The sequence below is a fragment of the Plecotus auritus genome (assembly GCF_963455305.1).
Source record: "Plecotus auritus genome assembly, chromosome: 13".
Lineage (NCBI taxonomy): Eukaryota > Metazoa > Chordata > Mammalia > Chiroptera > Vespertilionidae > Plecotus > Plecotus auritus.
The window spans coordinates 26,488,330-26,502,125 of record NC_137779.1 but is presented as its reverse complement, the minus strand read 5'-3'; the positions used below and the strand labels follow the sequence as shown (position 1 = coordinate 26,502,125).

At 40.1% G+C, this 13,796-nt stretch overlaps 1 protein-coding gene across 1 annotated transcript in view; it reads left to right on the top strand.

The window, feature by feature from the left end:
* The window catches only part of TTC28 (tetratricopeptide repeat domain 28), a 401,892-nt gene that overhangs the window by 256,762 nt on the left and 131,334 nt on the right, over positions 1-13,796 (top strand). The window contains exon 6 of the mRNA XM_080649649.1: positions 13,175-13,682. Within this exon, the coding sequence (XP_080505775.1) occupies positions 13,175-13,682 (508 nt within the window). The remainder of the gene's footprint in view (positions 1-13,174; positions 13,683-13,796) is intronic.

The window sequence follows — 13,796 nt, the reverse complement described above, 5'->3', positions numbered from 1 at the left end:
AGTCACCCAGATGTCTGCTGCACCTACTTTTTTCCCGTCTGTCCCCTAAGCTGTGAGTGACTTTGCAGCAGATGCTTTGTCTCATTTACTTTTATATTCCCAGGGCCTAGGACATAGCAGGCACTCCCATGTTTGTGGAATGAACAGGTGAATAAATACATTTTAGCTATTCTTTGTTAGCTCTGAAAAACATTTATTTTCTTGATGTTTCTGGAAGCAAGTGCCTGCAGTGCCACTCCAGATTCTACCATAGGGGCAGGTCTGTCTCCTTTGAATGCAGCTGATATTCACAGAATGCTCCAGTTACTTAGATTCCCAGTGGGCATTGTTTTGCAGAGGATTTTATTAAGTATCCAGTGATGACTATATCTCCCAGGCTCTTATTACTAACCCCCTGAAGCACATCCTTGAGGCCCCCAGCTGACTTAATCACCACGTTGCTCTCAAGTACCCAACACATGTTTAATGCACTACTCTGGTTTCACCTCTGATGGCGCCCATGAAAAGTGCGAGGACCACCATCTATCTTGTTAGAGAGAAGATGTTGGGAGAAGCATCCCAGGGGAAATGTAACTCACGTGGGCACATCTGGATTCTGTTGTAAAAGACTGGCAGACCCCTGACGGGAGCTGAGAGTGAGGGTGTGGACAGTGGCCTCTGCCTGCTACCACAGGTTCAGCAAGTTTAATGTTCTTACACAAAAATTAGATTTAAAAAATCAGAGTTCTGTCTCTTTGACAAGTCACTGGATGTAAATTAAGTTTCTGTGTTTCTTTCCAATTAAAGTAGTCACACTTTCACAATATGGAAAACCTCTTAACCCTCACCCTCACTTAATAACTCCCTCTATTCAGGATTTATACCTATTTTTCTTAGATTCCAGGCACATAAGCAAGTACAGGGTGAACTCACTACCAGTAGAGTAATCTTAGAACCTGGGAGGCAAAACTTTATCTTCCTGTTTTCTCCTTCATTTCCTCCCTCTCTCCTCATCTGAACTCTAAAAGTAGGTAAAACAAGCTTTCGGAGTAATCAGATATGATACAACATGTGCTTTATTGTGGGGAAAATGTGCTGCTACTTGGTTGGGAAGAAGCCAGAGCTGGAAAAGGCTGTATCCCACCCTCATCTGGAAGGGGCATTATCAGAAGTATCATCACTCATCACTTCACCTTCGCCCTTTCACTGCTTTTTCACTTGAACGGTGACAGAATCATCACCTCCCCTTTCACCGTTTTCTAGAAGCAAAGTAAACCAATCCACTCCTAATCCCAGGTTTTTTTCACAAAAAGGCTTCTGAGGTTTCTAAAAAACGACATGATTTCCAGCAGTCTCTATTTAATACCATAATGCTTTGAATGGAACCTTCTGGACATGGACCCTGCCATTCTAGGAGCTGGGCTAATTCTTGCTTCCTGCTGAGCTCCCAGGACACATGTGTTACTAAAGCACTTTTAAATGGTCGTGCCTGAACTCGCAGCCCAATACCACTGTTGAAAACTCTCTCTATCCCTAAATGGAATAATCGTAAACCTGAATCATAACCCATCTTCTGAATGTCTGTAATGATAGACATTTGGGAGCAGCTTCCTGGGATTTTTCAGACATGCCAGACACATTAACCAGTCCTAGACTTGGCATATTCCCTAAACCTTTCATTTCATATCTCCGAATTTATATATAATCCTGAGGATAATATTAATCAAATAAAATACATTTCTTTTTAGCCTCATATGTATGTTGGCTAACTTGGAGAATTCCAACGGTAGTTTTGATATCTGGGGTGGGGATGAGGAGTAAAGAATTGTAAGGTGCTCAAAAAATAACAGTGTAGTAGAATTGTTGTAGGTTTTTTCTTCCTCAGTCTTAATAACATTCTGAGTTTGTATTCAGTTTGTGATACAGTTTGACAGTAGCTATTAAAAAAATATTGCAAATTAGAAACACCCGCCTGCTAAGCTATTCTAAGCACCTAAGTGTAAACAGTAATAATAACCAGTCCTTTTCAGAGCCAGCGCCCTTGCCTTCTTCTTCTTCACTTTCTGCCGGGGATTTCCGGAGGAGGCAAGGCAGTATGATGGAAATACTCTGATTTGCAGTTAGGTAGGCCCTGATTTCAATCCTCATCTTTCCATTTAGTAATAATTATTTGACTTTGTACCAGTTGCTTAATGTCATCTGTTTCCTCATCTGCAAAGTGAAGATAAAAATTCCTACCTCAGAGGGCCTGATGGGGATTTGGAATAATGTAAGTAAAGCACCTGATATATGATAATTCATTGATTCTTTGATGCTCATTTTCCCTCCCACATTTTATTGTCTCTAAAATAAAATTGGTCTTATAATCAATAAGCAAGCATACTTTCATTGCTTAATTGCAACATTCGTATCTCTTTATTTGTGGCACATATTGTAAAATGCTTCTTAAATTCATGGCAACTTTGATTTGATGAAATATGGTATGTCTGGCTCTCAGTGAACAGTATTCATACCTATTATGAAGAGACATTTTTTCTAATGAAGATTTTACTGGTGTCAGAAAGAATCTAAATTGTACTAGTTTTTCTAGAGCCTAATTTGGGTTACCATTGTGATTATACTCAGGAAAAATAGTATTTATAAGAAAGATAGTAGTGGCACCTCTTTAATCATTTCATGTCTCATGTGAACAATGCAGAGGTAAAAGGGAGGCTATTTCATAAGACTTAGCAAGAATGTGACTGATTGAATGAGGAGCAGCAGAAAGAAGAACAAGACAGATGTGAGGGACCATGAGTTCAATGCAGACAGACAGCACGGTGACAACTGAGAACACCTATATCTGGATGTCCTACATTCCTGCAGGTGTAGGAAAGGCTTAATGCACCAGAGTTTTGCTTAAAGAGAACTAGAGGTTGGGAGGTATTGGTACCACACAGTCCTTCTGGCATTCTTATGTTGGAGGGATGGAGTTTTCTTCTTTTATATCCTGTGCAGATCGAAAGTCCCATGAATACCAGTTTGGTTCTTCAAGTGTTTGCTGAGCACCTGCTATGTGCCAAGCTAGACTCTAAAGTTACAGAGATAAATAAGATACCTCTTGGCTTTAAGAAACCCTTAGTCTGACCTATCTCAAGCTCTTTCTCTTTCCTTCATCCACATCCTGTATCTTTTCTTATTGCTTCAAATAGAAAATATATGGGTCATCTCCTTTTGCTTTAGAACATACTCATTGAAACTTTAGTGTATTTTCTTTCATCCAAAACAAGCACACCACTGAAAAATCAATTTAAAAGCTAACAAAATGAAGAGTTTGATCACACTTGTAATTAGAAATTTTATTTATCAGTGTAACCTATATTTAACATCAGGTTGGCTATTTTTGTAGTAAGTTAATATTTTTTTAAAAATTTAGAATCTTAATTAAGAATTTAGTTTGTCTTCAGTGAACATATTGTGTTTCTTTTTTATATCTTGGTACAATGTCTTCTTTGTTTGGGTATTCCCAAAAAGAAATGTCTGTGTGCTTGCATACCCAAATAATTTCTGTGCCAAAGGAACAGTGACAAATGCCACACACGGGAAATGACATTTTCAGGTTTTTTAATTAATATAATGAGAAGGGAAGGAAGGCACTAATTTAATGCATTTAAATTTTAAATAAACTTACAAAATAGAGTAAATGAATATAAATATATGACTTTAAAATTACTTAATTTACTCAGTTTTATTGGTATTTAGCATCTATAATAACAGCTAGCAGTAATTGAATACTTATGTGCCATGCACTATTCTAGGCTCTTTAAATGTAAGCTCATAACATCCTATAAGACAGATATCATTACCCTCACTTTATAGATAAAGAAATAAGGACAAAGAGAGTCAGTACCTTCCTTAAGGGGACATAGCGAGCAGAGACAGGATTTAATCACTGTCTAATCACTATATTACTCTAGAATTGCTAAATCTATTATTATTATGGAAGCAAAATCAGTAGCTGTTAGGAAAGTTACTAACATTTGATTAAAGTTTGCATTGAATTTGTCGCTGAATACTGGCTTGGATTTTAGAGAGAAGAGCAGTATGTATTTAAAATATATTACAAACCTCATCCATAAACATTGTCACATAATTTAAAAGGTAATATTTATTATTTAAAGTAAAACCATCAGAAATAAATTCTAAATGGATCTAGTATATAAATAATTGACATTAAAGTAGAAATTATTAAATAAAAAATAGTGTAATTATAATTTCAGGAGTTTAATAAAGCTAGCCTTGGGTGCCTGCTGAATATGAGGGCCAAAAGACCGGGAAAAGTCAATGATAACCCTGAGCTTTTGACTGGTTGTTAGAAGTAATAGTGATAACATTTATTTCTTATATTAATCATGGAAGTCTCAAGAGTAAGGGAGACTTGGGCAAGGCAATGAGGGCTTGAGCTTGAGGTGACTGTGAGATGTGATGGAATGTTGGCAAAGCAGAGTGAAGAGAATACCAGCTGGGAGCCTGAGACCTGGGCTCTAGTCCTGCCTCTGCTGGTCATTAGTAGGTTGACCTTCAGCCAAGGTACCTGACATCTCTTGGCCTCAGTTTCTACATCTAAAGACATTGAGGAGTTACATTATTAAGTGGTTTTCAAACTCCGCTCTAAAGAGTCCCGCAGGTGCCATAGATTCTCTTAAGGATACTTGGGGAGAAAAGTGCACCCTAGTCTAAGTGAACCTAAACTACTACACTTTTATTACACAAATCATGTGTATTTGTATTTTGGCTTAAACAAAGTTTGAAAACCAGTGGACTCAGTGATCTATAGGACCTCTTCCAGCTCTAAAATTCTGTCTCTTGTTCTGAAACCTGAGTTTAGAATTACCCAACAGGAAGAGAAGTTGAGTTTGCCAGAATTTGCAGAGAGCTGAGATTGTGGGCAGTTTATTCCTGAACAGTCAGAAGCCACGGATTTCAGAAGGTCTCAGCCTGCATAGGACCTGAAATGATATTCCTTCATGGATGGTTGCAGAAGTTCTCAGTTGTTTCTTAATTTTATAACATCTTTCCAGGTTCCTTGAGGACTCCTTTCCATCCAGCTTAAAGATTTCTTTTTTAAATTGTCATCTGCTGGCCCCTGCCAATAAGCCCCTTCTCTGGGGCTTCTTTTCTTCTGAGAAATGTCTCCTCTGCCTCTTGTATGTGCACTTGCACACGTATGTGTTTTCCATCCCTTTCCCTCTCCAACTTTCTCCCTTATATCCTCCCAGCCAATGCCAGATTTCATGATTAATGTAAGTAATATCTTCAAAGGGTGATTGACTACATTCCAACCCCCTACAGAACAGTGTTTTATAGCTCACTAAAATTCAGGTTGGCTGGCAAGTGTGGAATGGAACAGTTTTGATTGGACTAAAACAGCATTATGGTAGAATGTCTCCTAACCCAGGTCAAATGATTGTATAAGAAACTCGAGTGCTTTGTGTCATAAAAAATTCATTACAAATTTTTATTTATTGATTGCTTTGAGAGAGAGAGAAAGAGAGAGAGAGAGAGACAGAGACAGAGAGAGAGAGAGAGAGAGAGAGAGAGAGAGAGAGAGAGATTCATTTGTTGTTTTGCTTATATTTTCATTGGTTGCCCTAATGGGAGATTGAACCTGTAACCTTGGCATATAGGGATGACACTCTAACCAGCCAGGGCCAAAAAACTCATTTGAGAGGTTATCTGCTTATCACCCTCCCAAATAAAACTGAAGATGTAGGTGAAACTGAGAGTGGGAAATAAATTTCCAAAAATAATCTTAACTGATTATTTCAAGTGAGTGAGAGAATTTATCCCCTATCAAACTCATCTTGACTCTGATAGGACTACCAAGACTCTAGGATTTTTACTTGGTCATCACTCTTCGGCCAAAGAGCTTTGTAGAATGAAGTTCTTTGTAAAAATCTTCCTCAATGGATAGTATGTGGCTGCAGTGTTAGGATGTAAAGGAGGGAGGAGAATCCTTAAGTAACCTGGAGGAAATGTTAGGGAGTACATTTCTGTCCTCTGACATTCAGCATCAACCTCACCATTCACAGTCGTTCATGAGGAGGGAGCACACACTCTTCCATTGGCTGCAACTTGGCAGCTGCAGCACATAGCACAGATGCCTGTTGTATTGCATCAAGTTTACATGGAGCATCAAGTTTTTAAAAAAATGAAATCATTGTAAATTCTGGCAGTTTTTATGGTATAATTAAAATGTCTAACAGGATACCTCTGGGAAACTAAATGCAGTTTTACTATTTATAGAGCCAGGAGAGGTAGTGTTTCTTGCCAACTTTCATATCTTATGACCTATAAATTGCTCTTAATAGCTAATCTGTCATCCCAGGTTCTCATACAAGAAAGCTTGTTTCCTTATTAATCTGTTAATTTGCATCTGCAAACGACATTTACAAATTTTTGGTTGGAAAACATTGTGTATTAATGCTGGGCATTATAAATAATTTATCACCTGTGATAGCAACTCTAAGGTATTGCTAACAGATCTCTCTGACAGTGTGTTATTCTTCCAACCCTAATATAATTTAGATAAAAATAATTATGAAAACTCCTCCGGCCCCATAGAATTAGAAAAGGCTGACAGGTTACTATGGAAAAGCTATGACTATCACTAACCACTCTCTAAGCTCATAGTAATAGATTAAAACCAACTGTTCCAACTATGACATAGTGTAATGGTAGAAATAATTCAGGTGTAAACAAATATTCTCTTTTCAATAACAACTGCAGAATAGTTCATCAACCCTAGGTTTATGTAATGGAACAAACTGGTTAGATTGATTGTAATACACCCAACACCAATTATTAAGTATATACAGCATGAAAATGATTTAAGACTACTAAAGACCCTGTAATTAAAATGTTCCCTGTTTGTGTGGTATTTAAGTCTCGTCTTCAGTCTGTGGCTGTGAGTTCACAATTCTTAGAGATCCAATTTCAGGAAGCTTTCCCTGCCAAGAACCTTAATATTTACTATATTTTGTTTGTGTTTTGTTGATTTTTCTCTATTTTAACCCAAGGAGAATTTGTGGGAGCAGGAAATAAAGCATGAAAGGGAAGAAATCAGAGTAATGAGAGGATTAAGTTCATATCATAGGCTGAAGCCAGGGCAGAATTTGCACATATTATGGGATTATATCTGGCTGTTAAAGAGAGGTTCTGAGTCAAGCCATAAGCTTCCTGGTGACCCAATTAAAAAGATAAATTTGATCATTTATAAGATTCACATTTGTTAAAAGATAAAACCATAGCAGTTGCTTGGTAGAAGCATTGAAATCGGAAATAAATTTTTCCATTTGTCCTTTTAAAGATGACATTGGGTAATATTGTGGACAGTGTCCTCAAAAATATAGATTATAAATATTTTTATTATTTTTGTCTGTTTGGTTTTGTGTGACTATTTTTTAATTAATTAATTTATTTATTTTGTGTGTGTGTGTGACTGTTGAGTAAGCAACTCAAGATCATCATTTAACTTTTTATACAGAATTACCTATCACCTCAATGCTTATTAAGGGTAGATTTTCAGGCTCTAGTATACACATTGAATAGGGAGTGTATGTCATTTAAGACTGTAGGAAGTATATAGACCCTCCAGGGAATGATTTAATCTTATGTTTCTGTAGGTTTATATGTGGGTGGCTGTTGATTCTCCTTAAATAGGCATGGAATTTGGGTACATTACTACCAGTTAGACTCTTGTATCTGTGTTAATACAGGTTTTTAAAAATTAGCTAAGTTCCTGATTTTAGTACTTAATTCTGCTCAAATTTAGTTTTTCTATTAAAATGCCTAAAATGTCATCATCCAGAAACTTACCATAATTGGTAAATACCTAAAATTTAATCACCCAGAAACATGGCAATTAATATATTTGAACCATTGACTAGTGTTAACTATTACTATGATAACTGGAGCGTGAAAATTATTAATTTATGTTCAGTATTATATTGGTCAGGCTAGGCCAGGTTATGCTGCAATAACAGTAAATCTCCAAATCTCAGTGGCTTAAAACAACAAAGGTTTATTTCTTGCCCACTATATATTCATTATAAGTCAGCCAGGGATCTGTCCCACGTTGCTGTGATTCTCACTTTCATTTCTGTTCTGATAGAGCAGTGTTTAACAAAGAGAAGAGAGAATGTGGTGAAGCATGCACTGTGTACCAAGTACTGAACCTGGCAGGTTCTTCATAAATACTGTTTTATTTAATACTCATCAAGGCTCTGTGAGATCTTAATATTCCCATTTTACAGATAAGGAAACTGAGGCTCAGAGATGTTGCAAAACTTGTGCAATATCACATAGTTTGTCATTTGAACCCATGCATGTCTGATTCCAGAGTCTGTCCCTATTATTCTATATCCTTCTGTCTCTTTTTTTTTTAAATATTTTTTTAAATATATTTTATTGATTTTTTACAGAGAGGAAGGGAGAGGGATAGAGAGTTAGAAACATCGATGAGAGAGAAACATCGATCAGCTGCCTCCTGCACACCCCCCACTGGGGACGTGCCCGCAACCAAGGTACATGCCCTTGACCGGAATCGAACCTGGGACCTTTCAGTCCGCAGGCCGACGCTCTATCCACTGAGCCAAACCGGTTTCGGCTCCTTCTGTCTCTTGAGTTATAGGTAGTTAACCTGGGACCTTGAATTTTTGGATACTGCACTGGTAGGGAATTCATGGTGCATGTGGAGTTGGACAGTAAAGAAGAAATACCATGATTCTGGTAGTAACTGCAGATTCATTCCCCCTTTATAAAACTATAGCAATTAGTCAGTCAGCAGTTATATCAAACATTCCCTGTATGTACATTTAATTCTTCCACAAAATACAACTCTTATGAAATACAATAAGGGGAAATCATGCTAGATGTAAAGGAAAACATGTTTCAGTCTTCAAAATAATGTTTAATGATAGTGTCATCAATGTGGTTATAGTTTGGGTAGTTTAAATGCTTCTATTTTATGCCTCAAACTAAAATCCCTTAAAGGCAATTTTTTTTTTTCTTTAGCTCCATGTCCCATGAAACTGACTTGTCAGATGTAGTTCTTCTGCAGATCTCCGGGTCACAGAGCAAGGGGCGATGACTCCTGTGTGCTAAGGCTACAGCTGGGAATCATGCTTTGGCAAGAATATGGGTCATTTATATCTTGTAAAGAGAAAAGTATTGTCTTATTCCAACCAGAGAGTTTGTTAGCATGACTGTTGGTGTGCATTTTAGCATTCAAATACAGATGTTCCAAAACGTTTCCCCTGTGGGAAGCAGCTGCTGCTATTCAGGCACAAAAATCTCAGAGAGATGAATACACAGAGGCAGTGTGAACCTTAGTGGCAAATGCAGCATCTGCTCGAGGTGGGGCCTGTGATTCCCCATAGATATGGGTCTTCAGATTCTCGTTAACAGCCTGAAACCATGTTTCAGATCTCAGCTTATTCTACAAGAACAGCAACAAAGACAAGTGATTAATTTGTAATTCACCCAGCTGATAAATATCATCATGGGTTATTTGCTCAGGGGCTGTAAAACACTGGACTTTATTTCCTGTGGCAAGTGATAGGAACATAGACATTTGGTCATAATGACTGATGGTTTCGGTTGCCATTACTAGCTCCTGCTTGGTAACAGAGCCCAGCCCGGCCAGCTTGCAGCCACAAAACATCCATCCACACCTCAGTGATGCATTCACAGAGAACATGGCACTTTACGCCGGACACTCACATGCACTGCTTCATCTGATCCCATCCCAGCCCTGGGAAGTAGTACTCTGTCATTCTCCACACCATGCACATATAAAGTAAGAAGTGAAGAAGTAAAATGACTTAACAGGGTTAGGCAGCCAGGGCCTCTGACTCTAAATCTGGTTCCATTTTGTTTTGTTTTGTTTATTTACTTGTTGAATTTGTTGGGGTGACATTGGTTAATAAAATCATGTAGGTTTCAGGTTTACAATTCTGTAACACATCGTCTGTATATTGTATTGTCTGTTCACCACCCCTTCCGTCACCACTTATCCCCGCCTTTACTCACTTCTGCCTGCCCCCATCCCCCGTTCCCTCTGGTAATCACCATGCTGGTGTCTATGTGTTCCATTCTTATACAGCACCACCCTGCCTCTCGAATTTCAGAGGCTATGATGTGCTTCATAAATTATATCATCCTTTCTAGAGATGTTGGTTTCCAGGACACCGCATGAGGCGTCCCAGCTTCCCAGCACTGCCTGGTAACCGGAGGGAGGCAGGGGAGAGCTGATGCAGTAGTCCTCCCTCTGTCCCCCCCATCCCAGAGGGGAAATGCCCCAATACGCCCTTTCCTTATGTTCGGAGAGCTTCAGCAAACGAGCTCCTATGTCTCCCTGGCATTTAGAGAAATGAAGACCCAGAAGCTGAAAATCCCAGGGCTGTCATTTGCAGTTGCCATAAACCAGAAGTTCCTAGGAACAGTGACGCCTGGGGTGTTGTGCCTGCCCCAAGCCTTATAAATCCATCCCCTGCAGTGTTCAAGGGCTCATTGCCTCCAACCAGTTCTACTGTTTGGAATTATCACATGAATTATTTATGGTTTGCACATTTGACAGAGGCTCATGGCTGAGTTTCAAAACACTCAGGTCCTGGCTTGGGCCTAGAAATGTCATCTAGAAAACTGAGGCTCAGAGGATTTAAATTTCTAAAGGTCCCCAGAGCTAGTAAAGGGCAGTGCCGTTTTTTTGTTTTTAAATATATTTTTATTGATTGTAGAGAGGAAGGGAGAGGGAGAGAGAGATAGAAACATCAATGATAAGAGATAGTCATTGATTGGCTGTCTCCTGCATGCCCCCTACCGGGGTTTGAGCCCGCAACCTGGGCATGTGCTCTTGACCAGAATCGAACCCAGGACTCTTCAGTTCACAGGCCACTGCTCTATCCACTGAGCCAAACCTGGTAGGGCAAGGGCAGTGCAGTTTTGAACCTAGCGTGTCTGATTCTAGGTTACATTAGCTCCACAGTCACAGATCCACGGGTTTTACTTTGAGGGCAACACAAATTTGTGGGTGGGGTGGTTTGTGGACTGTGCCCTGCTCCCTAGCCATGCTTGGGTAGAGAAGAGCCCAGATAGTGAGGTGGGGAGGGCCAGCTAGAGAAGCAGAGTCCCTGGCTTGTAGTAAAGGAGGAAGGGGAGGGACCAGGCCGGGGAGAGGAGTTGTGAGTGGCAGAAGGCCCCCGCACGATGCGCTGACATGAAGCAGAGGGCCCGAAGTGGGGACCTGAGGCCAGTACAGTCCCGGTGGCATGCTCTTTGGTGAGTGTCACTGCTGCTTCTGCCAGAACCACACTGCGGCAGCATTGTGACTTTCGTGGAATTGTTTCTGCTCTCTACCACTCAGGAAAAAACGAAAAAGTAACTTATAAGTATTTATTTCCTCTCTCTTTTCCTAAATCTTTTGTTGGAACATCTGTGATATGATAAAAGCAACTCAAAATGATACCAAATCCTTTGCAAACACACAATTTGCAAGCATTATAAAGATGATTTAAAAAAAAACATAAAAAAGATGATCAGTGCCTCCATTATTTTGATCAAGAACTATTTCACGGGCAAAAAAATACGGTAGCAATTCACTCATCTATAAACTATTAATAAAAGTGCTCTGAAGTGTACAGACATAGAACACATCTCACAAAGGAATACCCTTGCTCCGGGTGGCACAGCATCCCTCGCTGTTTTTCCCTAGCCTGGAGGCCCTTGTGAGGACCACTTGCCTGCTTGTGACAGGGCATCCTTTATTCTGCCACCATCACCTGTGCATGTTAGGAAGAGGGAGCAATATGAAGAAAGGGGGCTACATGGCTCTAGCTGTAGTTACATTATGAAGGAAGCCTTTAGCTTGTAGAACAAAGAGAAGGGCAGTACAAGTCCAGTGTAACTCCCCTTTAGAGACTAAAGACAAGAATCTAAGCCCTAGCCGGTTTGGCTCAGTGGATAGAGCATTGGCCTGCAGACCAAAGGGTCCTGGGTTTGATTTCAGTCAAGGGCACGTACCTTGGTTGCAGGCTGTTCCCTGGCCCAGGCCCTGGTCCGGGTGCGTGTAGGAGGCAACCAATCGATGCACATCGATGTTTCTCTTTGTCTTTTCCTCTCTCTTCCACTCTCTCTAAAAATCAATGGAAGAATATCCTCAGGTAAGATTAACAAAAAACAAACAAACAAAAAGAATCTAAGACTATATGCACTTGGTAAGATTCTAAAACCTGTTATTATTTTTGTTGTTTCCATTTGGTTCTCTCTACTGATACAGAGTCATTTTCGTTAAAACTTTTCACACAAAAAGGGCTCATGTACTTTTTTCTTTAGACAAGAAATGCATGAGCAGCAAACACAGTGAGGGGACTAGGCAAACAGCATTTTTCTGCACAGAGGCTGGCGTCAGAAGAGCTTGTAGGGCAAACAAAACAACACAAAAACAACACAAAAACAAAGCTGGAAGAACCACTATGGGCCTGAAAAGGGGTGAGGCTAACTGGAGTCCTCGCCATTCAGAGGTAGAGTTTGTCACCCACCCATTGCTTTCCTTTGGGGCTCATCTAAACCTAAGCCCTCCACTGTGACCAGCACTGATGAAGTCACATTAAAGGAACAAAGATAAGAGAACAGATCCTCCAGTGGGTCTTAAGTCACAAAATTATCAGTCATTCTAAATATATCCCTTACCTTTAATGTGTCCATTTGCTTTCGGGAGAAGGCTAGATAAATGCCCAGGAGTGCAAAGAGCCAAGCATGGATTTCTCCTACGAATTTCCTGTGCTATACTGTAACTAGTTTTGCTTTTCTTCAACATTTCCTTAGACTACAGAGGTTAATAGCTATTAACATAGCTATAATATCATAATATTAGAAATAGGAATACGTTTTTAAGATGACGGTTTTGTGTAGTACAACCTGCTTCTGTGAGATTAGGTATTGAAAGTTACTGATTAAATCGTCATTGTCTTTTTATTAGGAGCTTGCTGTTCGGATGGGCTCTTTTTCAGTTCTGCGTAGGTCTGTGAGCCAATGATAGAGACCAGGGCTTGGATTGGGTGGTTACAGGCAATCTCTGTAGCACGTTATCTGCTGAAGCAAACCAAAGCCATTTTCTGATGTGTTTTCATTTCTCTGCTTTATGCTTTTTCTCTAGGCAGCTTCATCAGCCCTGAGCAGTCTGGGCCATGTGTACACGGCCATTGGAGACTACCCCAATGCACTGGCCAGTCACAAACAGTGTGTTCTTCTTGCCAAGCAATCCAAAGATGAGCTTTCTGAAGCCCGAGAACTCGGCAACATGGGAGCTGTGTATATTGCCATGGGTGACTTTGAGAATGCTGTGCAGTGTCATGAGCAGCATCTGAAGATAGCCAAGGACCTGGGCAACAAACGAGAAGAGGCCCGGGCCTACAGCAACCTGGGCAGTGCCTATCACTACAGGAGGAACTTTGACAAGGCCATGTCTTACCACAACTATGTGCTGGAGCTGGCACAGGAGTTGATGGAGAAGGCCATTGAGATGCGGGCCTACGCTGGCCTGGGCCATGCTGCCCGGTGCATGCAGGATTTGGAGAGAGCTAAACAGTACCATGAGCAGCAGCTGGGCATTGCTGAGGACCTCAAGGACCGGGCTGCAGAAGGACGAGCATCCTCTAACCTGGGTAAGGACAGAATGGCTTGCGATCCAGGTCAATTCCATGGGCTGGAAATAGCTGGAGTAGCGCACTGTCTTTGTGTTTTAGTCAAAAGAGTCTCTTCAATGTGTGTGTTGTATA